General features: G+C 44.2%; 1 protein-coding gene across 1 annotated transcript; it reads left to right on the forward strand.

Annotated features, from left to right (window-relative positions):
• The first annotated feature begins 1,412 nt into the window (after positions 1-1,412).
• On the forward strand, positions 1,413-25,194 carry FYB2 (FYN binding protein 2). The gene is made up of 21 exons (XM_018072381.1): positions 1,413-1,502; positions 2,937-3,050; positions 5,253-6,021; positions 7,268-7,462; positions 8,545-8,578; positions 11,464-11,564; positions 12,301-12,329; positions 13,572-13,603; positions 14,453-14,537; positions 14,871-15,024; positions 16,821-16,947; positions 17,047-17,090; positions 17,391-17,460; positions 19,327-19,410; positions 20,662-20,690; positions 21,421-21,481; positions 22,046-22,129; positions 23,870-23,954; positions 24,250-24,406; positions 24,573-24,606; positions 25,041-25,194. Exons 2-21 carry the CDS (start codon positions 2,961-2,963, stop codon positions 25,147-25,149), a joined length of 2,373 nt encoding a protein of 790 aa, XP_017927870.1. The 5' UTR covers positions 1,413-1,502; positions 2,937-2,960; the 3' UTR covers positions 25,150-25,194.
• The last annotated feature ends 858 nt before the right edge of the window (positions 25,195-26,052 follow it).

The raw sequence follows: 26,052 nt of genomic DNA on the forward strand, positions 1-26,052 counted from the left end.
CCACTCCTGAAGGCATTAGTGGTGCCTGGGGCAAGGCTTTGCTCAAGGCCCATGTGGGGAGGGGGATGGGACAAAGGGGAATTGCTTCAGACTGAGAGAGGGTAGGTTTAGATTAGATATTAGGAAAAGATTCTTCCCTGTGAGGGTGGTGAAGCACTGGAACAGGTTGCCCAGAGAAGCTGTGGTTGCCCCATCCCTAGAAGTGTTCAAGGCCAGGTTGGATGGTGCTTTTAGCAACCCAGTCTAGTGGAAGATGTCCCTGCCTGTGGCAGAAGGGCTGGAACTAGATGATTTTAAGGTTGCTCTATGGTTTTTTTCCAGGCAGTTCTTTGGGAATGATCTGTAGGAGGGGTGTTATGTCTTGTTATGTGGGATTAGGGTCAACTAATGAGTATTGCTTAGGGTGCCAATGGCTTCCTGCCCACCCAAGCCCCATAGACAGCCACCTCTGAATACCAGCACCCAGGCTCTGTGCAGCAGCCATCTCTGCTTGAAGGAAAACATCAAGCACTCCTGCAGAAAGAGATGAAATAATATTTGATCAGTTATGGAGGGGAAAAAGGAAGTCCTGGGGCTCTTAGTTATCTTCTTGCCAAGGTAACCAGCCTTGCTTTTCCTGGGAGACATGCTCTGTAAAAACATGGGCTCAATGTTTGGACAGATCCTTTCAGTGTGTTCTCCAGGGCAGAAATATCCAGTGATAGGAAAAGTCTTGTTTGCCCTAATTTAGCTGGTCTGTCCTTAGGACTTGGAGAAACAGCTCACCATGGAAAGGGTGCTTCACCAGGAAATATGTGTGGGCTTCAGCAAGGATGATTGTTTTTGCTGGACTCTGCTATCCAGAGATGAAGGAAACATTTGGTTCCTCTGGGAAAATGTCTGTTTTAATCACTCTGGCTTCTCTGTGGGGAAGAGCCTGGTGCAGGCTGGGCTGCTGCATAAAGGTGGGTGTCACCCATGGGGAGACCTAAGAAGAGGTGGGGTAAGAATTACTGCTGGGCATGGTGGGGCTCAGTTTTGCTTACTCCAGGTGTGAGAAGACACCTGAGAACGTGGGGGGGGGTGGGGTTGGAACTAGGTGACCTTTAAGGTCCCTTCTTAAACCATTCTAACATTCTATAAGCTGCCATATATATGCACATCATGTGGACACATATGTGCTGTAGGGGCACCCATGAAGAGGCAAGTGCCATTCTTTCTCTCACAAAGCAAACCAAAGCTGATCATTCCCATTCTGAACCCATCCCGAACCTGCCACAGCGTGGGCATTTGTTGTTCAGGGAACCACGGGTCAGGTCAGGGACTGCTGGGCAGGCTCAGCCCTGCCCAGGTGAGGCTCTCCCCGCCCCGGGGGCAGACCCAGGCTTGCCTAGGTGTGTGTAGGGCTTGCCCCGCCTCACCCGGCGTGGCTGCAGGACGGGCAGCAGAGCGGGGAGCAGCTGTGGGAGACTCCGGCTGGAGGCAGGGCAGGGAACATGCTGGAGCAGCAAGGGATGGACGTGGTAACTGCTGGGGCTCCCCTTTCTACCCTCACTGCAGCAATGGGTTCTGTCTCCTCTGCACCTGGCCTGGGTGAAAGATTTGCTGCTTGGTTTTCTGCTTCTGCTTCGTAGCTTGGGGCTGTTCTCTCCATGGAATGCCGGGAGCAGTTCATTCCGGGAGTGAGGTGCACACTCTCATCGCTGCTCCTGCTCCGGGCGGAGACCACACAGACACTGCTTTTCTGCCCCAAAGTAGGGGCTGAGGGGCTCCCAGTGCAGCTTTCATTGCCCTTCACTCTGAGATGAGCTGCAGTTGTGCCTCTTAATTTAATAAAAAGTAGAGTTGGATTTTTTTTTTTTCCTGGGAGAAGCCGGCTGGTTAATGAGTCGATGGTATCTGCAGCCTGCTCTCGTCAGCATGCCCAGGGTGCCTGGGCTTGACTCCAGCAGTCCCACGGCAGGGCAGAGGGCAGTGCTGATTAAACATTTACCCACCGGAGCTCCCTTGCTAATCAAGATAAAGAATTGAGTAAACCAGAAGAATTCCAGGAGGGGAACAGGCTCTTGGTTTCTCTTGGCTATCCTGTGTGCCGCGTCCTTAATGGGGTTTCTCTTCCTGTGTCGATTTGTTTTAGAAAAGTGGCTTCAGAAAACTAAGGACAATTAATTCTATTTAGTTACTTAATGGAGAATAGCTCTGGGGTGACCTTATTACACCCTTCCAGTACCTGAAGGGGCTACAAGGGAGCTGGAGAGAAACTTTTGTCAAGGACCTGTAGCAACAGGTCAAGGAGGAATGGCTTCAAACTGACAGAGGGCAGGGTAAGATTAGATATTAGAGAGAAGTTATTGTCTGTGACTGTGGTGATGCCATGGCACAGGTTGCCCAGAGAAGCTGTGGATGCTCTATCCCTAGAAGTGTTCAAGACCAGGTTGGATAGGGCTTGGAGCAAGCTGGTCTAGTAGAAGGTGTCCCTGCCCATGGCAGGAGATTGGAACAAGCTGATCTCTAAGATCCCTTACAATCCAAACCGTTCTGTGATTCTGTAATTCAGATTCCTTTTGGTTAGACTTTGGCGTCAGCACAAACCTCCTGCTGCTGCTCCTTCTAAAAGGTACCCTTATCATAGGCTTAAGCTGAGCTTTATTTTGCTTCCTAGACTGATCTTAATGTTAGAAGAGCATTTTATTTTTAGGCAGAAAATATGGGAAGTTTAGCTGCCCCCTGACTCCATAATGCTCCTGTCCCCTGACTCCTTAATGCTTTCCGGCCAGTGGAAGTTTGTTTCCTTTTTACTCTCTCCCCCTCTCATCTTGCGTGGGCTTTTGCCAAATGTAGTATTATTCGCAGTCAATTATTTGGCCAGATGTAGCTGAAATACACATTGTAAGCAGTTGGCAGCCCTTTAAATTTATTAGTGTATTCTCCTCACTTTCAACTGATCTGATTTTCAGGGGACCTGAGCCCTCCCTGCGCTGATGGGACACCAGGACTGGGATTTCACGTGTCCTGCCTGTGACCTACTCAGCACTATGTTTAAGCTGAGCATCTCCCTGGGCCAGGTTAAGGTGTGTGGGTTGAAGTGGAGAGTTGCTTAGATGGGTTTGTGGTTTGAAGCAGTCCCAGCTCTGATGGAAAATCATCCCTGCAGAGACCAGGAGAACTCATTGCACCTTGGAGGGTCTGGCTAAGCTCAGCCCTGTGCAAGGAAACAGCATTTGCAGGAGCTTTCTGGGGAGGGATGGATTGTCCAGCTGGATGTGGGTGTGCAGGAGGTGGCCATGGTGTACAGTTTAACCCTATCCTGTGAATATCCCAACAGGCTGCGGTCTGGTGAAACTATATTCCAGTGAGGGGCACTGAGAGTACATTAAGCACAGATAATCTTCCACTTAATTAGGCCAATCACTTGAAGCTGTCATTTCAAGGCAAGAGGAACAAAAACTTGAGGGAGGAAAAGGGAAGCTTGTATCCATCCCTCTTTAATTAAACTTAGTGCCAAGCTCATGACTGTCACAGACAGTGCCTGACCAAAAACCCCATATCTCATGAGTCCACCTTGCCTAGGGCACATTGAGACATGTAGGTACTTTTTCTTTCCTCTTCTCTTTGTCTCTGAGGGTGCTGATGAGGAACTGCGTGCTACAGTAAAGAAAATCAGTGCGGGGAGGTAAGCAGCATTGAACTCTTCAACTGTTGCTACAGCACGTGCAAAAGCTTGGTGCAATTGCATTTAGGGCACCTAGCTGCTTTATTTCCTGTCTGGCATCGCTGGAGGGATCAGGTACATGTGGGACTATTTTTTTTCCAAAATCTGATTCATCCTCCGTATGCTTCTGAAGGCTCCCATTCCCATCGGCTCACCCCTAGATTAGCCTGTCTGGGCAGCTCACACAGCATCAAGATGCTGACCACTAATATGAAATATAATTGGAGCAATTCAAACCTCTCCCCCAAGGGTTGGTTCTTTACATCATGCACTACCCTGTGAAAGTAATAAAGTCAGTGAAAGGGGTTATTCAAGAGAAATTGTCAGTGTTTAATAAATCGTGCAATTAAATGCAATAAAACCTCAGTATGCTATTCATCTGTTCTGTCTTAACACTTAAGGCTGGGGCTTTTTTCAGAATAACGAAGTTCTGTCCTAGATAATTTTTTCCAATTTCCTCATTAGACAGGTTCTCGTGAAGCCTTACAGTTCTCTGCACTGAACTAAGCTGCCAGAGCAGTGCACCTAATGTAATCATGGCATATAAAAAGTTATAGAGCAGTTCAAGGACTTAAGTAGCTCATAAATTTTTCTTCATATTTTCTCCCTAGTTCAGTTCAGGGCTGAATTTAAGCCACAACACTGCAGGCAAAAATTATGGTCCTCTTTCTCAAGCATGGGATGGTGAGACACCAGGGAATGAAGGCCTGAAGCAAAATGTTCTTCAAGTGTTCTTTTGAACGGCACTGTCACTGATTAGCTCTCTTCCAAATCATATATTACCTGGGGTCTGGTGTGGAAGAGGAATTGAGTATTGTAGCCAGTATTCATCACCTGCACTGAGAGATGCTTCTGCTGTCATTGTGTACTACTGGTTGGGTGGTATGTCCTCTGCTTCCTGGATGGGAATAAAGGCAAGGGGAGAAGCATCCGAAGAGCCTTGGGGACCTGAGTTGAACTAGCACTGGGGAGGAAGAACATTTTGTCCCAGGGGTCATTTGGAGCCTGCCAAGGAGGATGTTTGGTGCTTCTCTTTCCATGGTGGAGTTTTCTAAAGAAGGTAGTGGATGGAATGGGGATCTCTGGAGAAGCAATGGCCTCTCCCATTTTGTGTTTGTGTACTAAAAATAAAGTGGAGCTTTCCTACTCAGCAGGTGCATAAACAGTATAGCAGCACCTCTGCCAGGAAGCTAAACATTAAATTTAGTTGTTGACAGGTCCTCCTGAGGGAGATTCTCCATCACTGGGTGACACTGGGGAGAAGCAGGCATCTCTCCTGGTCCTGCTGGCTCTGGTTGTGTTTCTCTGCTCTACTCCTGTGTTTTCCTCCTGTCTCAGTTCTTTTGCCTTAATAAGAAGTGATTTGTGAGCCTCTGGAGGATCCATTGAAAGAGCTAATTCTCCTCTACTGCTTTTAAATTTTTGCCAGGATTGGCACATCCTTGGTGACCAGGGTGGAGTCTGCAGCCTATTTCTGTCTGAAACCATCATGATTGTATAAATTGCCTGTTGCCAGCTCTGTAAGCAGATATTTTGTGTTCTCCTCTTTCCTCTCACCCAGGAAGGTGTGACTGATTTCAAAGCCCTCCGAGCAAAATTTCAAAATGACTCTGACTTGGCTAACAAGCTGGCACAGCCACTCAAGAAGCCTTCCACTGAGATCACGTCCAAGCTGGGCTCTGGAGGAAATGCTGTGTCTAGCCCTCCGCCCCTGAGTAAGAGAGGTGTGAAAATAATAAAACCTGCCCATACTGCCTCCCAACCCCCTGTGCTCACCCAACACAGCCCCTTAGCATGGCCTCGAGCCAAGTTGGGTTACGTGGAGCCAATGGGGGACAACAAAGAGCACGAGGGCAACATCTCAGGGAAAGGGCTGAGTTCTCCCCAGAACAGTTCAGAAAAGCCTCTGTTGTCATGTAGCACTGATCAGCAAGGATCAGGCCAAACAGCTCCAGTGGATCCTCAGCTCCCAGATTCTTTCCACCATATCCTACAGATCTGGGAAGAGACTTTGTGCTGCAATGAGAAAGCAAGTGCAATACTCCCAATGCAACAGGCAGCAAACTTAGACATGCACCCTTGTCCGGAGCAGAGGGTGACACGTGCTCCCGTTGCATGGGACAGTGACAGGATGCGATCCTCTGGAAACAAGGCTGTGCTGGACTGGCGTGCCAAGAAGAAGGATGCTCTGCATGGCAGTGGGACAGCTCTTCCCCAGGCTCCCAGAGGACACAGGAGCTCTGATGGGGCAGGTGCTGAGGGGGCGGTGGCAACTGCATTCTGCCAGGCAGGTTATCGTCCACCAAGAGAGAAACCTCAGCACCAGAAAGGTACAGTAAGGTATATTCTTAACACTGAGCATATATAGAGAGAGACTATTTACAAAGGCATATAGCAACAGGACAAGGGGGAATGACTTCAAACTGAAAAAGAGTAGGTTTAGATTAAATACTAGGAAGAAATTCTTCCCTGTGATGGTGGTGAGGCACTGGCACAGGTGACACAGAAGCTGTGGCTGCCCCATCCCTGGAAGTGTCCAAGGCCAGGTTGGATGGAGCTCTGAGCAACCTGGTCTAGTGGAAGGTGTCCCTGCCCGTGGCAGGGGGTTGGAATGAGATGATCTTTAAGGTCCCTTCTGACCCAGGCCATTATATGCATATGTGTTCTGGAAGTACAGAGTAGAGCAGCTGGAGAGAAAAGCTGTTAAAAGTCAGGACCTTTAAACAAGGGGCCAAACTGGTCCATTGGAATGTTTTTTTTCTTTCTCTGGAGGTTCTGGAGATAAGAAATGGGTCCCAAACTGCTGCTGAGTATGGTAAGGGGAGGGTCTCCATCTCTACCAATTTTTTTAAAACTCACTTAAGGAAATTGTCCACATTATGAGAATAGGATGAAGACTGAGGATAGGGGAGTATCTTCAATTTCGGTCTGCTTTGGCCTTTTGCAGTCACAAGGTAAATGTGACTGGACCCTGCTCTTCAGTTTCACACAGACACAGAAAGGCTTGGCTCATCTGCAAAGACAGTTTAATTCTAATTAAAATCACTTAAAGCTGAATTCCCCCCTCTGCACTCTCCCAGCTGCGCAAAAGGTCATATTTAAGCTCAGAGAACATATTTCTTAGAGAAACTGGTGCTAGGAAACTCAAATGCTGCAAAGGTGCCCTTGCTAATGTCACACTGGGTGACAGGGCACTGAAAAGCTTAAGTCTTTGTTTACCCTGGAAAGCCACCTTGCTTGGACTGAATGCTGAAAACAGCCACGCCACTAAATCCTGGTGGATTAAGCTGTTATCAGTACAGAAAACTGGGCTAGTGTTTTATAATCCAGAGGAAGGGAGCTGTCGAGAGCTGAGACCCCAACATGGTTCACTTTGTAAAAATCTGTAAAAATGGACATTTCCATTTACTTTGCCATTCTGGTAACATGGTAAGAGACCTGCTGTGTAATGAGGATGCTGAAATTGGGAAGAAACAAAGTTGGTTAGAAATGTGAGTACAACAACTAATGATTCTATGTGGATTTTTGCTTAAATGAGGGCTAATTGGTGCCTGTCCTTGTGCTTCTCTGGAGCAGAATTGGAGCCTCCCTTCTGCCAGCCCAGAGCAGGAAAATGGTCTTACAGCCCCAGAAACAAGTGGCCAAGAATTAAACCTCTCCCTTCAGCTGAATCCCTGGGTCCTGCCCCTGGGAAGCCTCCAAGACCCCCAAAGTTTGACCTCAGTACTTTCCGAAGCATCCTGCCTTTGGTCCACAGAGGAAATGAAACAAGTAAGAGATCTCTGGTCTTTCTCTCCAGACTTGTTCTGTAGAAAATGAATAATAATTTGCAGTTTATTGACATCTATTAGGCCATGATTCCAAGCCCACAGAAAAAAGACATTGTTACTTGTTTGTAACTTCTTCCTCGAACATTAACAATAGCCCAGCAGTTTCAGTGGGACTGATTTTTGCTCTTAATCTGGAAAAGGGATCTGGTTTTCCAGGCTGGATGCCATCCCACATGCAGAAACCCGCTTCCCTCCCAAGTGCAGCGTGTTGTGAGTGGTTTACAGCTGGCTGTAAAGCAGCAGCAGCTGCCTACGAGCTGAGCTGATCTTTATCACTCCTCTTCAATGGGAAATGCCTTGACTCTGGAGCACAACTGTGGGAAGGCACAATAAAATTGTTAGAAAATAGTCTGCTAATCCCCCCCACTTCTGTTTTAAATACAACAGAGGGCAATGTTGCAAAGTGTTCCAACATCAAGAAATGCAAAAGTTCAGTTTCCCATAATAAAACCCTATTGATGTTGTATAATAGAATATTTTGGACCACTTATTAAGCTGCTAAGTGGTGTTTCTTTATAGATACAGGCTTAATTATACCCAGATTTTTAGACACAACTTTTGCTGAATTCCAAGGGAGCTCCTTTCATAAGAAGGGCTCTGCTAAAGTCTCTTTGGCTTTAATGTGCCAGCAATTATTGGTGTGCCCTGGCTGTGATAAGAATAAGAGGGAAAGAGAGTTTTTCACTGAAACTCTTTTCTAACCTATTTGCCATTTCTAAATATATGAATTTGATGGAGGAACCTAGTTGCATTTATGTGTCATCATCTCCATGCCCTCTCCATATTGCTCTGATATCGATCTCTAGAAAGCTTGGGGTTGTTGCCTGGAAACATGAAATAATGACATATTAACACAGCCACATCCCCAGTTTCTGCTGGCAATCTTATTTCACGCCTGCCTTTGTGTGCAGCATGCTGCCTGAGGAAGGGCAGTCCCTGTCACACCTCCTGTGGCTGCAGCTGGTGTTCTGTGGGAGAGCAGGATTGCCTTCAAATACTAATCCTCTGTGTGTTTGTGTGCAGCTGCTGGTGAAGAGGATTACTTGAGCCCCAAAAGGTGAGCCTGTGGGGAGGCAATGTGTGGCTTGTAGGTGACAGGAGCATCCCCATCCCATGATCTGAAGCATCCCAGTTCAGTCTGGAGAGAATGTCTGACTCCCAGAGGCAGCAACTTGCTCCAGGGATTGTTCAAGTGTTCAAGACCAGGTTGGATGGGGCCCTGAGCAACCTGGTCTAGTGGAAGGTGTTCCTGCTTATGGGGGGTAGGATTGGAACTAGATAGTCTTTAGATCTTTAACTAGATCTTCCAATCCAAACCGTTCTGTGATTCTGTGTTTCTGTGGTTATAGAAACACAGAAGAACAGAACCTACATGGGAAACTCAAAGCTGGCTGGGATGACCTTCTCCTAAAGGCAAAAGCTTCCTCCCTATTTTTTCCTCTGGGCTGTTAAAGCCACATGGAGAACCCTATCTATGTGTCTTTAGGTCTGGTTTAGCTAGTGAAAAGGAAAACACTGCCAGTGCTTTGGTTGCAAAGTCATCAACTCCCACATGTTTTTTGCTTCCTGTTTTCCATGTACTCAAGTTCAGTGTTTTTAGAAAAGAGGTGCTTTTGAGAACTGTTGCTGAAACAAAGCCCTGGTGTAACCAGCAGGTGTTTGGATTTTCTTTGCCAGCAGTGAAGGAGTTTGCTCTCCTGCATGATTTATGGTCCTATGTTTGTGCAGTCAGCACAACCAGGGTACAGGAGTCACTGCCCTCCCTCACCATGCCCAGCTCTTCAGTTGTCTCCAGATGCTGAAGTGAGATTTTTATTGAGTGGTGGTCCAAATCACTGGATTTTGTCTGAAATGGCTCAAAAATCTTACAGACACAACTTCTGTGTGCATGGGGATCCTGACTTTTTCTGGTATGTTTGTGACTTGTCCTGAGTTGTTGTGTAGTGGTCCTGGTTTTGTGCAACAAGAACAGGAAAAGTGGAGGAAAATATTCATATACATGTTTTGTCTTGGCTGTGAAAAAGGGAAACGGAACAGCTGAACCAGAGCAAAGGGAGGGGAATTCTTAAGATGCTTTCTGTGTCCAAACAACTCCTGCAGCTATCAACACAGCAAGTTGTTCTTGACATCATGAGGTGTTCCTGCCAGCATTGGCTGGTGTTAGCTTTTAACCTGTACTTGTCAGAAGAGAACTGGTCAAATAGGAACCAGCTCCACAGCTGTCATGCCCCACAAGGAAGCTGTTCTAGTAATGCATTGCAGCAAAATTAGCGTTCTTGCTCCAACACTTGTGATATGGTCTTTACAATAGGTCACTTGTTAAATATTAACCATATGATAACTGGGGAAATGAATTAAATAACTCCAGCATGAAAGCAAAATCACAGCGGTTTGGGGATGGAAATTCCCCTCATTGAAGCCTCACCTGGAATGAAGTCTGGTCTCTTAGACACTCTGACGTAGTAACTTGGGCTGACTAATCTTGACCTCTTACTGCTTGTTTGGGGATAAACACTCTGCCTTCACTGATGCTATTCAGGGGTCTTTCAGCCCAGCTGTATTTCAAGTCTGGTGTGGCACTGTGGTTTATATAAAGGGCTGTCTGATGTCCAGCCAACCTCCCAAACCAGGATGTGGTTTATTCCAGGGATTGGGCTGGGGAAGTGAACGGTCAGGGGTTTTCCTGGTCTCCTCTTCATCAGATGATGGCACTGGGGACAAAATACCTGCTTGCAGTATTGATGCAATATGTATGTGTGTGTGTCCCATTCAGTGGGACCTACATGTCCCAAACATGCTGTGGAACCAGAAAGATGGCAGGCACTGTCCCCGGGCTGCAGGGGAGAGCAGGGGGCTGAGGCAGCCTTTGGTATCAGCACAACCTTCTGCTTGACTTTAGGTGTTGTTTCTTACTCCAATTTCACTACTGTTAAAGTGCACCTTGAGTGCCTTGTTCCTCAGGTTCTGGTTTACACTTAGTCCTTACTCTGAGTTGTGACAGTTGGGTGATTCCAGGACAGCTTGACGTTCCCTGAGGTTTTTTATGTAGTCTTTCAGTTAAAAGAAGGAAGTTCTTGCTAGAATTCTTCCTTGTGCTCTTTTCTTACCATACCCTGTTGCCCAGGTGCGTTACAAGCTGTATCTTGTGCATTTGCTGCTTCCTGAGACATTCCTGAGATGCCAAAAACTCTGCCACTGTAGGTAGAGGGGAAGACTTGGGGATTTACGTGGGTAGTTCAGGAATGCTTGGCTTTCTCTCTGCAGCTATTCCCAAATGACACTGATGTGAATTTCTGGAGGAAGAAAGGAAGAAAGGAGAATGAGGGGGTGGTGGGAACTGGACTGGGAAACCAAATACTTGAGGCTTTGTGGTGCTGGAGCCGTGATGCCTTGTCTCCTCCTGTGGCTGACACGTGCCACTTGCTGTGTTGGCATGGAGTGATTGGCTTGATAAACTCAGAAGCAGGACCTTTAGACATACCCTCTGATATCTCTGCTTTCCCCTTTGTGTTTCCTTCCATGTGAAGCAGCGTGCCGAACAGTGCAACTAAGTTGTTACCTATTTCAAAGTACCTGAGTAGGCTTAAAAAAATACTGTGTTCCAATTTCCTTGGATTTTTTTGTTCTGTTTCTACTTGAGGGATTGCTGTAGGCAGAAGACTACAATCCTAGTATGACGTCTCCTGATGTGCTTTGAGCCCTATAAATGCAGCCTGTCCTCCCAGAGGAAAAGCAGTGGGAGTGTGGAGCTGGGGGTAAGGTTCAGCTGAGCCCTACATCTGGCACAGGGCTCTCCTCTCCCTCCAAGGAATTCCTGATTTCACTTTGCTTTTTTGTAGGCTCAGTATCAAAGCACTTGAATTCCTTGTCCTTAAGAGGAATATTTTTTTTCATGCTTCTAAAAGGGACAGAAAAAAAAATTTCTCTTTTTCATCTTCTCAGTGCTCAACTTGAAGAGCAGAATAATTATGAAGAAACCCCAATGTACCTGAATCAGTCTGGGGACACCACAACCTTGTGTGTCATTGAAGGTACTTTGCAAGGTAAGACTGTTAGGTGAATCACATGCTATCTGGGATAAGGCATTTAAAAAGGAAATAACAGAGTTTCTTCAAGTTGAGAAAAGCAGCTGCACATTGTTCCAGGTGACCAAAGATAACTCTCTGTACTATCACTCTGTGCACTGATAGTGTGTGAGGACTCTGGGGCCCAGACAAGACAGAAGTTAGTATTTTGGTGGTGAAATAATGCTTATAGTAAAACAACAGTGGGGAAAATCATGATATACTACACATGTAGAAGAGAAGGAAAAGAAGATAGTGAGGCAAACCTCAGCATCTTCTTGGGAACGGAAGGGCACAGGGTACAGAACTTTTCCATCTCCATCAATGTCTTTTCCCAGTATAATTTTCTCCATCAAAGGGGCCACTGCTCTGCTTTTACATTTTTCAAGTTTGCCTCTTTTTGGGAGGTTAATTTCTGCCATGCACGTTGTTTTTCTCTCCTCTTGGAACAGGAGCCAGTTTCCTTGGGGGATCCTGCCACAGCCCTCTTGGGCTTTCATATGAAAACTGTGGCCAGTCAAGCTTGGTGCTGCAGTTCTCTGCGTGCAAGCAAATGCTTAATAGCAAATAGGACCCTGGGTAGTAGGACATGGTGAATGTTCCATGGTGCATGTGTGCCTGGATGCTGAGCATCCCAACTGAAGTTGAGTTTTGCAACTAAAAGTGCAGTGACTTTAATGCAGACTAAAAAGTAATATATGTTCGTATTTTCCAGTACCTAAGGCAGAGCCTCAGGAGCACAAGGTAAGTGTTATCACAGCCAGTTTTGATCTCACAGTCTTGACTGCACCATACTTTCCTGTCTTGAAAATTTTCAATATCTGTATTTCTTACATGCCAAGAGTTTCTTTGTGTGTTGTCTGTGAAGACTCTCAAAAAATAAATAAGAAATTGCAGAGGGGACACAAAGACTAATGAGATTCCCAAACATACTAGTGGGAAGAGTCAGTTTCTTTCAATTCCACTGCATATATGTAAGGAAGTGGTAACACCATCTGGATGTTGGTGGTAGACCAAGTAAGTGTCACACACTAATAGTAAGATCATGAATTCTTGGAGGGAAAACCCACTGAATTATTCTGGAAGTTCCTGCCAAAGACGAGCTGGTGCTGGTAGTCCCTCTGTGCAGGTGTAAAAGCAAAATTGAGCCTGCTTGCTTGGCATGGCTGAAGGCTTAGAATTTTGGCTTAGAAGCGAGGGCAAGTGTTGTGGGCACAACTGTACACGTTTTCATCCCCTGCTGCGGGGATATCTTTGCTGCAAACTACAACTTTTCATTTTACCTTGGCTGCAAAGGGGTGGCAGTTTACCTTGGCAGTGGTGATATCCTGCAGGGAAGGCAGGATTGTGCATTGTACAGGGCAGGAGTTGCTGCAGCTATTCCTAGAGCAGACTGGCTTGGCTGCATGGACAAGCTCACAGCGGGTAGCTGGGCCGAGAGAACACATCACCTCTTGCCAGGAGATGACCATGTGCTGGGTATCAGTTCTGGCCCTGCTAAAAGAGAGAAAACTTTGGAAAGTGTCAAACTCCACTGTCAAATCCTGACTTGCAAAGCAATCAAATTGCCTGGAAAACAGCACAGGTTTCCAAATGCACTTATCTGTGTGTGATTTGCAGGGAAGTTCTCTGGCTTGGCTTTGGTCTCATTTTATGGTAGGTTGGGAAATCTTTATTTAAGTAAAAAAACTTGCTCCTCTTCTGTAAGCTCTCCAGCCTGTAATAGATTTCATGCTGACCAGTAGCTTCACTGGCCCCATCCCTTGCACTGTTATATTATCCCCATATAGTTTGTCAATCTGTGTGTCCCCTGTCCTGCAAAGTAGAGGAAATATCTTTGACTGATGACTATTCCAAATGTAAAATGCTTCTGGGCTTTCTAAAGAAATATTTCTTTAAATACTAGATGACAGTTGAGGCCTTGTATAAAAGCTTGACTGCTGAGAAAAGCACAGTGGCTGAAGGCTTTCCTCTTCTTTATTCTAGAAACAGAAGATTTTTCCCTTTGCCAAATACAGGTAATTTCCTTTCCATTCTCCCAATCTTCTTCTAGCCCCACAACTAACTCAGGTTAGGAATGGGATATTGTAACAATCAGTAAATAGAAAGAAATTTCATATATTTCATGACCAGGACAGCATGGACAATTATGCTTTTCTGTGGCAGCATTCATGGTTTCTAAGCATATCTGGAGGGGAGATTTTCTTTTCTCCTCTGGGACACAAGAAGATACATAGTCTTTTCCTACTGTAACCTGAATTCTTTCAGCATAAGCAGGAGAGTTATGAGGCTCTCAATCTGGCATGCCTGGTTCCAGGTCTAAGGCTGTGTGGGTAAGGCAAGGTCTACACTGAATTTCACTCTGTGAATGTCATGCTTCAAACTCCTTGTGGTGTATAATTATCGTCACTGTCTGGAGGCTGGATTTTGTTGTTTGTTTGTTTGGGGTTTTTTTAATGGGGATTTTAGAGTCATGAGATAAAAGGGAGTCACTACAGTGGGAAAATTTGATGCTGGGGAAAAAAAAAGGTATCAAGTTTTGCATACTGTTGCTGTATCTTCTTCCCTAAATCTATGGTAAGAGGTACATCTTGTGAACCACCGGCAAATGGATCTAACTTGTCCATTCCTGCTATGAGGAAACAATCTCATTAGTTTATTTCCCTTCCAAGAATGATTGCTATTATCCCTGACTATCTGCTGACTTAGATTTGGATTTACCCTTTTAGTACTGGTGGTCTTTTGGGCACCTACCTCATTCAGAGGGAAAATGAGCTGTTTACCTGGGCACTGTCATAAACCAATGTGTTTACGACTTTGCTAAAGTGTCTGTGTTCTGAGATCTTTCTCATTTCTGAAAATTTCAGTCCTGAAAGAGCTACAATAGAGGATGAAAAAGAGGGGAAACCAAGTCATGAAAGACAGAAACTGGAAGTGAAGAAAATTTTCAAGGTATTGTAATCCTTGAGATTAATTTTAATAGTTATTATAGGGTTTCTTCTCCTTCTGTCCTCCCTGTCTTCAGGTAACAGTTGAAACTTGAGCCCTTAATCCCTTTTTAATCCCTTCTCTTTTGGCTCTTCATCCCTCAGCTGCTACTGCCTAAAAGTCAGATAGTGCTGACAGGCAGCACCTGTGTCTACCACAAATCCCTGATGGAAAAGGGCATGAAACTGTTTTAAGTCCACAAAAACTTATATTCTTATATATATGTGAATTATATTAACTTATATTAGAAAACTGTTTCTAAAGGCTATATGGACTAAACCAAATGTTTGATCTCAGACAGGCAGAAGTGAATACATGTCTCCCAGTAGTCAAACCAAGGAAGATGGCAGAGATGGGATGAAGGTCCTGCAAGGGAAGCAGGATGTGACCAGTACCCTGCCTGCAAAGTACCCTACCCTACAAGGGCTGGCAAAAGACAGAGCTGAGCTCTGTGAGTATCTCATTGCGCCGTTGAGTGTTTCCTCAATCCTCAGTCCCATCTGTTGCCCAAATGTGTCTTCCATGTGGGAAATAATAATGTTAAATTTGGATGCAACTCTTGAACCAATTTAGTTAAACCAGGGCAAAAGGTTGCACTAGCGTTTGTGTTCTGGTCTGAATCATTTATTTTGGCTTTGCAAATAGCTTCCTAAGTTGGTTAACCATCTGCGTAACTCAAACCAAGGTGTTTGTTTTTCTAGCAGATTGCCCTTATCCAAGAGAGCTGAAATCCACTCCTCTGCTTCTCACAATTTATTGAGTCTCAGAAAAGGGTTTGGCTAAGGCTTGTGGTAGAAACGACGTGAGCAGGATGAGAGCCTGAAGGTTTCCTCTGTCCCTTAGTAGGATGGATGATGATTCCTTGCTCCATCTTCTTGTGGTACCAGGCTGACTTTCACCTCCTTCTGTCACGATACCCTGAGACAGTGACTGGAGCTGGTGATACGCGCCTTAGCTGCACAGTTAAACCCAATCCCATCTCCTCTGTAAACACTATTTTGCAGCTTCAGGTACAAATGTTCATGGGCTCTATTCTGCAAAACCTTACTCCTGCCTCTGCAAGCCATTAGTGTGATATGGCAGCATTTTAAAGATGAAAGAGAGCAAAGTAACTCTGTTGGGCTCTGTGGACAGACCAGGAGTGTGAAGGAGAAAGTGTAAATTGGCTGTGACTGTGGTTATTTTTATTGGTGTGGTTCTCAGGTATTATTTTTTTTTAATTTTAAATCACCTCATAATAATTTTCTGTTTCGGTTGGCGTCTGTTTTTGTAAGAAATCTTGCTGGCTTGTTTCACCTTTGAACAGCTGGAGGTGATTTCAGTTGGGATTTTTTTTTTCAAAGTACTCATGGTGAGCCTCCTGCTATTGCTTCAACAGAGAGGTTGATTAGGAGAATTGTTAGGTCCCTCTCCTGCCTCCTTTTCTTCTTCATGGGGTTTGAAAGTTTTGCAGAAGTCGTGGTCCTTAACTAGACCATATTGAGGTGGTGTGTGTTTCCAGTGAGATCTACTGTATGAATCATAGAATGGTTTGCGTTGGAAGGCACCTTAAGGATCATCTCATTCCAACTTCCTGCCATGGGCAGGGACACCTTCCACTAGACCAAGTTGCTCCAAGCCCCTTCCAACCTGGCCTTGAACACTTCCCGTGTTCATTTTGAAACACTATCTGCTTTTATTTGTCTGGCTGCATTTCTACATTATTTCAGCTCTCTTAAATCAATTTTAAGGATTTAATATTGCCACTTAACAGAGTTCTCCAGTAATAATCTTCTTCTAACCTCATGAGGTGCAACTCTGATGCTTGATTCCATCCCTCAGTGAAATACATCTCTAGGATACTCATCCTCCTTGGCTTCTTTCTGGGATGTTGATTTACAGGTGTATACCTATGGACAGGTACATTGTTTGGATCCATTCCAAAAAAACCCTTCAATCATTTCTCCAAACATCCATGAATAGTCTCTTGGGATGCTTTCTGGTGAGAAGGATTTGAGAATATCAATGGATATTTTAATTTTTGTAAAATCTGTAACATTTTATGACTTTAAAATGTTTTAAAGGTAAATGTTTTAAAACTCAGAAGCTTTTAAAATCCTTAACTTTTGCTTCTCAAAGTGAGTCAGAGCAGAGCCTTTCCTTGCCTCCTGGAACAGAAAATACAAGTTGTGTTACCCTCAACAGTTCATGTCCTGAGAGAAGTTCCTCAGAAAAGCTCCTAAAGCAAAAGTCCTTTCTTATTTCCAGTGCACAGCATGGATGTTGGTGCTCCAAAGCCAGGGATAGAAAGAACAGCTTTGAACCAAAACACTTGGCAGCCTCTGCAGGCACCAGAGGATATATACGATGATATTGCAGAATTGCAAGATGGACTGTGAGTATGGACCTGGGCTCTTCACAGTGCCTGTGTCTATGAAATGTCATTTAAAAACTCTGCTGCTATAAATCCCCATGTCATACTTCTGTCTTCTAGCAACTACGGGTCAAATGCCTCAAGTTCCTTCGCTTCAGACAGCTGTAAGTGCAGCATGTGGGGAAGCTCAAACAGGAGCTGCTTTTAATTCGGGCTGGTCCTTGGGAGAAGATGAGATTAACTTTCAACATCTATAGTGTCTCATTCTGACCTGGTTGCTCTAAATTCCCTTTAACACTGGGGGGGAGTAATATACATGTCTAGCATGGAATTCATTTGAGCTGACCTTGAAGCCTCTGTAAGAGTAAAACATAAAAAGTCTGGGTGCAATTTGTGCAGCAAACCTCACCTCACCTCATTGCTACTGAGCGTGGTTTGTGATAATGGCATCCCTTGGTTTAAAGTTTCAGGAAACAGCTACGAGGAAACATATGAAGATGTTGAGATTGGAGGTGATAATCCAGCAAAACCAGAGTAAGTTGCAATTTATTAGCCTGTATTTTGAAATACTGGCCATACATCCTTGATCTCACACACCAGGTACTGGCTGGAAGCCTTTTTTTTCTTAATGCAACTGCAGAAAAGTTGTTGTATGGATGGGTTTCTTCCCCCTCTTCCTCCTTATTTCCCCTTTGGCTGATACTCCGGGAGTAAAAAGTAGTTACCAAACTTAAATCCCTAAGCAATGAGGGCTTTCTTTTTTCTTATAGCACTCCCCATCCGTTGGAAGTACTACCCTTACAGACCTCTCCTTGAATCAAACACACAGGACAGTTTCTCTTGCCTTCTTTTGGTTAAAAGTGTTGCTCAGCTGTAGCTGAGAAACGGCACATTTTTGTGTGTGTCAAAAGAGGGAATGCTCAAGGGACAAATTGTCCCCATAAAACAGGACAATTTGAGATCACAGGAGGTTGGAAAGCTGAAAAGAGCCTGACATGCTGTAACTAACTTGCAACCTTCTCTTTTTTATATGCCTTCTCAAGATATCTGCTTCCATGGGGTGTGTTATAAAACCAATGAGTTTTGCAGCCTCGGGTTTATATGTTGCTTGAGCTTCCCAAATGGATTAAGAGGTGAAACATGAAGTTAGTTGTGTTTTGTGTGGTTCCCTACCCTCACGCAGTAAAAAGTTTCCTTTGTAAGAAATAGAGACAGCCTTTGGGAAAGGCATATGGGCTGGGGATGTGGCACACTATTGCTTGGACTGCATCTGGTGGCTCTCTTCTAAGGAGCAGAGTGGGAGGAATAATAAGGTGTTGCTGTACATCTGCTTTTCCCTTACGGATGTGAGGCTCACACTGGCTTGCATCTGGATTCAAGTCTAGCTAAAGTGTAGATGTCAGAAAGGGGGAAAACGGGAAAACTGTAACCCTGGAGGTGACAGGGTGGTTAATTAAAGGAGGTGTCATTTCTCTGCAAATTGTCCATGGGAGTTGTGTGATGGAGGTACACAAGCTTCTCTGACCAGAGGGTAACATCTTCCCAGGCTGACTACCCATGTCCCCCACCAGCTGGGAAGTGCATCCATGCTTCTCCTTCACTATTCTGCACATGGGTGCAGAACAGTAGCAGAAATTAAACTATTGCTAACTCACAGAGGAGCACTGCATCTTCCTGGGCTTGCAAAGGAATTTCAAGACCATTTGGGACCAAATTCACGGGGTTCAGAGGTCAGGGTCTTAATCCCCAAACCAGCCTTTATGTAATCCTACTATTGATCCCACATGCAGGATTATGTGTGCTGATACACATAAAATAATTTTAATAGTATTTGTGCATGGGTAATGTCCCCCATGGGAAGATCTTGGTTGCTTCCAGATACCTTATTAGAAAATTGCCATGTAGCTTTGCAACCCCCCGTAAGCTTCAGAGAGGAGAGTGTGTCATGGAACATCCTTCTCAAGAGCATACATGACAGAAATGTGTGAGGGAGAGTGGCACAGACAGATGCCCCTGGTGTCTCCTTTAATTGTCCCTGCATGCTTCTGGGTAATGCTTCCTTTTTGTCACAATTTTTACTCGAAATAAACCTGGATCACCCTGTAGTTGTTGGGTCAGAGGAGAAGAACTTCAATTCACGCAGAAAAGTTTAAACCTAAGTAAAGACTTGAGCTTGGACTTTATAATTAAGCACCTTTTGCTGTGCTGGTGCCTATCCCAGTGAATCCATTATCCACATGAAGTTATTAAAACTTAAAGCTTACTGCTGAGCTGAGATCCAAATTCTGCTGACCTTCCTTTCCCTGCTTCAAGATCTCTGGGGCTACAAGTATTGCAGCTCTCACATACTTCAGCACCCAGTGCCTCTTTTAATTTAAAATCTGTTTCCCTTTTGGACAGAACAGAAAAACAGAAGAGATTTGGAAACCTGTTTAAGATAGAAAAGTTGAAGCTGAATAATTTCAGGCTCAAGGAAAACCTAAGGTAAGGAAATGTTGGTGGTCCTACCCCTTCCCCCTTCAAACCTGAGCATTCTTCTTTGCAGTAATTTGAAAGCAGGAGGTCTAAGAGTAAGAAATGCAGCTTTATTGCTTATGCCAAAAGTGCTTCTATCAACTCATTAAGAGCTGCTATGGCAGATGTGGCCAATGGTCCATCTGTGCAGCTTCTCTGAGATCTTTGGCATCAGGAATCTACAGGAGCTAGTCCTACAGCAGCCTCCAGGTTTTCATAGGCTTTCTGCTGCCTTTGGTACCTTTCTGATACCTCAACATGACACGGGTACACAAGGGAATGTAGAAATGTGATTCCTGCTGCTTCAGCCTGTGGGCTGGGATTAGGTACAGCCTTGCTGATGTGGCTTCTAAGGGTTGAGGGTTTTTATTCCAAGTCCCATTTAGAGCCAAGCTGGCAACAGCATCTGCTGAAGTTTACTATTGAGATGTTAGTCTAACAGGGTAGAGGATATTGTATAACTTCTTAGAGTGCCCTTTTGAATACTCTAATATTCAACCCTGGATAAGGTTCCAGGGAAATTGCCTTTTCCTCGAGTGTGCAGTAGCTGCCTGCAGAACCCATCCTCCACTGCTGCCAGTGAGGGCCTCACCCTGTGCACAGTGCCTGAAATGCTACTCTTTCTTATTTCTTTGCAAATTCCAGGTTAAACCTTTTCTCTTTTATGTTAGGGTATTTTATTTTACTTACAAACCTTTTCACACTAGATACTCTGTCATGTCAGTGGCTCCTTTGAGCACTAAATATCATTATAGGGAAGGACCCATCAGATTGTGTGCCATCCTCCTGTCTCAAAGAACCCTTAAAGTTTCTGAAAGCACCTTAGATATCTACAAACATTGTAACACTTAAATTCCTGGGCAACCCATGATATTGGCAGACTTATAGAAAGGAATTATTAGTGATTGCAATTACGAACTGTCCATCAACCCTCTTGCTGCTGGGAAGCGATGTAGGGGTGGGCAGCAGAGCTTGGACTGTATTTTGGATGCAATGTAGACCTTTCCTGCTTGATGAACACATGGCTCTTGATGTTGTCAGAGGATGGAAATGCTTATTTAGCAAGGGATGTAATTTTGGCAAATGCTGTTGATATCACATAGCTCATGCAGCTAGACCTGTCTCCATCAGCAGCAAGCACTGACAGCTTTTGGGGGCTCTTGGCTTTTTGGGTCATGCTGAAGTGCAGACTTGTTTCTAAAAGTCTTTTTCTATCAACAGATTGGTTTCCATTTCGGTACCAAATTTAGGTAAGCAACATACATGTATCTGACTCTTGGGGATTTACTTTTGTGTGTATGAAGAATGTGTATTGTACAGTAATCTTGATGCATTGTGCCTTTTTGAAAATCATGTAATATGGCAGCATTAGTTCTGAAGACTTGATAGAGATTTGTACCTCACTTGAGGGTGGTGTTTTTGCTCATTTTTGGGTGGTTTTTCTTTGAAGAGGAGCATTTCTCCTGCAGATCTGAATATATTAAGGAAGATAATGCGTGAAGCAGTCCATGCTGAACCACTGCTTTCAGAGATGACATCCCTCCAGCAGCTCTCTGTAAAACTACTTATTTCTGCCTGGTGGAGGCACAAGTTCATGCTTTGCATAAATGAGGGTGGACACAACACCTGTCCTCACTAATCAAGCCTTGAGGAGGTGCTGGAGTGAACTTACCCATTACCACAGGATGGGAACCCTGCCTGAGCTGGCTACTGCTGCTCCTGCTCTGTCTGTGGAGCTGGATGGCCAAATCCATCCAGAAAACTGCCCACACACACAACTAACAAACCCAAGCATCGTTCCTTGCACTGGGGCTTTGCCAGATGTTTGGAGACCCGAGGATCTTGCCTTTGCACTGCCTTGGCCCCTTTGGGTTGAGCAACTAGCAGCAGCCCCAATTTTCCCCTGAAATACATCATTTGGAATACCAGGCTCAGAATGACATCTTCTAATAGTTTTCTTTCCTGCATTTTGATTGACAGCTTCTGTATCCCAGGAGGACCAGGTGTATGACGATATCGAGGTGGGGCAGAGAGAGCCCAGGTGAGGAGGGTGCCCTCTCCTGGCACTGGCCTCAGGCCAAGGAGATGTTCCTCTGGGCACAAACCCATGCCCCAAGGAGCCTGTGGTACTGCAAACCACTGAGGGTCACGAGCTGGTTGGGACTCAGTCCTCTGGAGACAGTCCAGGTGCCCTCTCCATGTGTGTTTAATTTGGCAAGTAGCATCCTGAAAAATGTTTCTTCAGCGTTACCTAGTTAGTGCCAGAGACGTGGAAAGGAAAGAGCTGCTCCCTGAAACACATGAAAATTCAGATAGTTTTCCTAAGGAAGGAAAACTCCAGCTCCCAGACCCGATTATCAGCCTTGTCCTGGCAGGCTCCTTGTCAGAAAAATTACTTTTAATAGGAACAGCATGTCTTGGTGTCTTGCTGCCAGATGACTGTGGCGGCTGCGCATGCTGGTATAAATCACAGCAAGTGTTTGCATTTCAGTGGTGGGTGTGGGGGAAGAGAGGAAAAAATCACTACTCTGTAGGTACATGGGTTTGGGAAGAGGACATAGTCTGCTGGAAAAAAATTGAATTCCCATGTGTCTCTTCCTCTCAGAGAGAAGGATGACAAGTACAAAATCCGGATGCCAAAACTTCAAGTGGTGAAAGACAAAAGGAAAAGCATCATCGATGTGGAAAGGTCTTGATTTCCATTCTGTATTCCCATGTTGTCTAACTTTGTACATGTGTCTCCTGAGTGATTTCAGGAGTGGGATGTCCCTGATTGCACAGACATTTTATGTTGACTGCTTTGAACCCGGCTTTTAGGAAACTTTGCAGAAAATGTCTCAAGGGTAAAACAAACTCTTCGATCTGAGCTGTATGCAAACAGGGCGTATCCTGAGGTCTTATCCTGAAGTTCTGTCATGGCTTCCCACTTAGCTGAGGCAAAAAGTCATTACTTGCTGTATATTTGGCTCCTTTTTGCTATTTTAGAAGGTTTATATTAGATATTAAGAAGAAATTCTTCCCTGTGAGGGTGGTGAGGTGCTGGCACAGGTCGCCCAGAGAAGTTGTGAATGACCCATCCCTAGAAGTGTTCAAAGCCATATTGGAGGGAGCTCTGAGCAACCTGATCTAGTGGAAGGTGTCCCTGCCCATGGCAGAGGGGTTGGAACAAGATGACCTTTAAGGCAGCAACTCAAACCATTCTATGATTTTGGCAAGAACTCTGTGTTTGGAAGCCCTGTACACAATGTAGTAATTGCCTGTAGTTTCCCCTTGCCCTTATTTTAAAGTATTGATTTCTTAGATCTTCTCTTTCTGGTTGGGCTGATTGCATTGCCTTTTGCTGTACCCTTTGTGCATAAAAGCAAAGACTTTTTTTTTGTTTTGTTATTGGTGCTGGAAAAATTCATATGGAAGTAGGAGATTGCCTTTGAGCTTAGAAAAATGTGCATCGCAGTGAGCTTTTTTATGACCCAGTACATGGGACTTCAAAGAAATGCAAATCAAAGATCCATTTTCCAGGTTCTTACCACAGAGCTCCTGCATGGGGTTGCTCAGACACTGCTGGTTGTGTTGTGCACAGTCATAGGTATAACTTTACAGATCATCAGGAAGTTGATGCAATTTCATCCCTTCCTTAGACATCACAGGTCTTCCAGGCTGAGTCTGCCAAGGAGGAATCTCTTGACAGCCTAGAAGTTCCTAATTTCAGCTCTTGTTTCTCTTGTCTTAATTTTAAGTGCATCAAAGTGAGCCAAAGGTGAATATTACAAATGGGTGGGGGGGTTTTGTTTGGTTTTTTCCCTGTCTTAAGTTTTAAAATTAATGCTATAGCTAGAATTTCATGTACCAGAAAGAGTGGCATCTCCATACTCAGGGAATGCCCCAGAAGGAATGGCCATTGCTCTCTTTAAGTGGGGCATAAGAAATTGTTTTCCACTTTACAGTGCCATATAAATGTCTGCTTGGGTGACTTTCTCCTCCATGTGCTAAAAAACCCAAGAGAAATCTGGAGAGCTGTGTCAAGCCCCACTTCCATAAATGACTCAGGATGAGAGTTATCTGGGGACCCTTTCCCTTTATGTTTGAGTATAAATAAAACCAGAAGGAGACAAACTGCTGGGGGAAAAGTGAATTGTTGACTTCTATAAAAACATGACTGATTTGAAACACTCAATAGAGAGTTCATTTGTTCCCATGCTGCTTACAGAAAAAAAAAGTTATTACAAAAGGGCCCAAGTTATGCTCACTAACATATTTGAATTGTATATTCATTCTTTTATGAAAAATAGGGATATGAATGGTGTGCTTTCCTATTCCAAGGGTTCATTGCAGACAAGGCTGGAGTTAGGCTTTGAGCTGCAATTCCAAATGTGCCAGGGATTATTTAAAAGGAGCTCACGAGTGCGTGTGTGTGTGTCTCTTGATGCAGAAATATCTTCAAATTCAAGAAGAGCAGTGAAGAAAAAAGCAGGAAGAGAGAAAAAGAAGAGAAGTTCTTTAGAGAAACATTTGTGGTACGTGTCTTTCTAGAGAACTGGTTGTGTCAGAGGAGGAAAACAGCTATGTGGCTTGTTTAAAAGATGCACAGGGGAATGTTGTTGGTCCTCAGCTATTCTGCCAGAGATGCCTAACTGACCTGTTCCTTCTCCCCTAATCTGGGATCTTCATCAGGGATGTTACTGGGGTTTTTCTCCCTCTTCATCCCTAACCAAAGCCTCACAACCCATCCTGAAATCTCTTCTCTTCATCCCTCCCCACTGCCCTTACAGACATAAGTGTGGAATAACTTGTTTTATTTCTTTCCTGCAGTATGATAAGGAGATCAGTGTCATCAACACAGCCATTGCTGAGTGCTCAGTCCCCAGTGAGAGGAGAGTGGATCTCCCTGTCACAGCTGGAGAACAGCTGGATGTCATTGATGTCACGGAGGGCCACGCAGTGATCTGCCGAAATTCAGAGGGTAGATGTAAGTCTGCAGAAAGTCTCTGGCACAGGAAGGGGGGACACTGCAAACCAGTTTGGAGGGGCAAATCAGCCTCCCAAGCCACAGTATGTTCTTTGTGCTTAGGCACTGAGACTTCATTTGCTCAGGAATTTACTAATTTACTTCCTTTTCCCCCCCCTTCTCTCAGATGGGTACGTTCTAGTGGAGCACTTGAACTTCAGGTAAACTCACATTTTATTTATTGTGATGCATATTTTCTTCTCTTTTCTGTGTAGAGATATCTAAGATCTGGAGAAATGTACTTAAAACTTCTGAAGGTAGGGGAAGTTAATATAAACAGCCAGTATTAAATATTAAATATTAAATAATTATTTCCAGTTTTAGTCTGCCGTTACACAAGTTTCCAGTCCAACTGCAGCTAAAAAAAGGCCCGTCCAGTCATGACTTCTATAAATTGGAGATTCCTGACTTGCCTTCAGATATGCCATATTAATTCACATCTGCTGCAAACATGGGCCACTCAGTGTGCATTGCTTTGCCAAAACACACCCTCAAATTCCCTGCTGCAGTGTTTCCTTGCATGCTCATGCATAATTGATACAAATGAACCTTGCTGGAAAATGTTCTTTTTTTTTTTTTTTTTTTTTTTTTTGAGGCAGACAGTACTAACTTCCCTGAAAGCTGCTCTTCCCTGGATCATTCCTGAAAGTCTTCATTGTGCTTCCTGCATCCAGGAGAGCCCACACTGGTCAACTGTGGAGTGATGATGCCCATGTAAATAAAGCTGAATTATTTTTTGTACTGTTAAATGTGCAAGAGATGTTTCCTTTTTTTTTTTTTCCCTGACATTTAGAGCATGTCTGCATCGATTATTAGTTATTTTCAGTATTTCTCACTTTTTGGAGTACCTTGTTGGTCAGTTCTGAAATAGCCATTTCATTTCTGCATTTGCATGAAGAAAAATTGTGCACATTAAGTTGCTCCAACTTGTTACTGTCTGTTTTAGGTGGTAGAATTACAAAACTCCCCAAAAGATTTTAAAAAGCAAACCATATAATTTTGAACCGTTTTTGGTCTTAAAACTATTGGGAGAAGGAGGATGTATCACCACTCCTGCTGTGTTAAATATATCAAATAGTGGAAAAGTTGACTCATTTCTTTCCAAAAAAACATGAAAAAAGAGTAAATAAAGCATTCAGTCAAAATTTACTTTATTTTTGTAAGCTAACTTAGGCATCCCAGATATGTAAAGGTTGACTCCTGGCTCCCACTAACTCACAGGCAGTTATCCAACAGTTGCCCCTGTGTTTGGGCTGTTCTCCACTGTGGGCCTGGAGGATGATTGCTTATTTTAAGAAAAACGCTTCTAAATGTAGGAAGAGAAATATAAATTTATAATGGCTTCTCCTTAGTGTATCCAGTGCACATATTTTCCAGAATATTCTGTGAAATTTTCTGTGAAAAGTAAAAAAAATGGGGATAGGATTTTTACATGGCTTGGGAAGAAGAAAAATCCTTAAATCTGATTGTAGTGTACAGCTTTTGCCCCTCCCTGGCTCATTTTAAGAGCCTGTATCAGCTTGCTCATAAATATCCTAAAAATGTAGAAGTTTTAATTAGAAATTATTAAAAGTTCCAGGCTTAAGAAAACACAGCAAAATAAAAGT

Source organism: Manacus vitellinus, unplaced genomic scaffold (genome assembly GCF_001715985.3).
Source record: "Manacus vitellinus isolate BGI_N305 unplaced genomic scaffold, ASM171598v3 scaffold_21_pilon, whole genome shotgun sequence".
NCBI lineage: Eukaryota > Metazoa > Chordata > Aves > Passeriformes > Pipridae > Manacus > Manacus vitellinus.

Coding starts and splice junctions, on each gene's coding strand:
- FYB2 (XM_018072381.1), top strand. CDS start 2,961: ATGGGACACCAGGACTGGGATTTCACGTGTCCTGCCTGTGACCTACTC. Junction 17,091..17,390: donor TTCCTTCGCTTCAGACAGCT/GTAAGTGCAGCA, acceptor CTTGGTTTAAAG/TTTCAGGAAACAGCTACGAG. Junction 19,411..20,661: donor AGGCTCAAGGAAAACCTAAG/GTAAGGAAATGT, acceptor TTCTATCAACAG/ATTGGTTTCCATTTCGGTAC.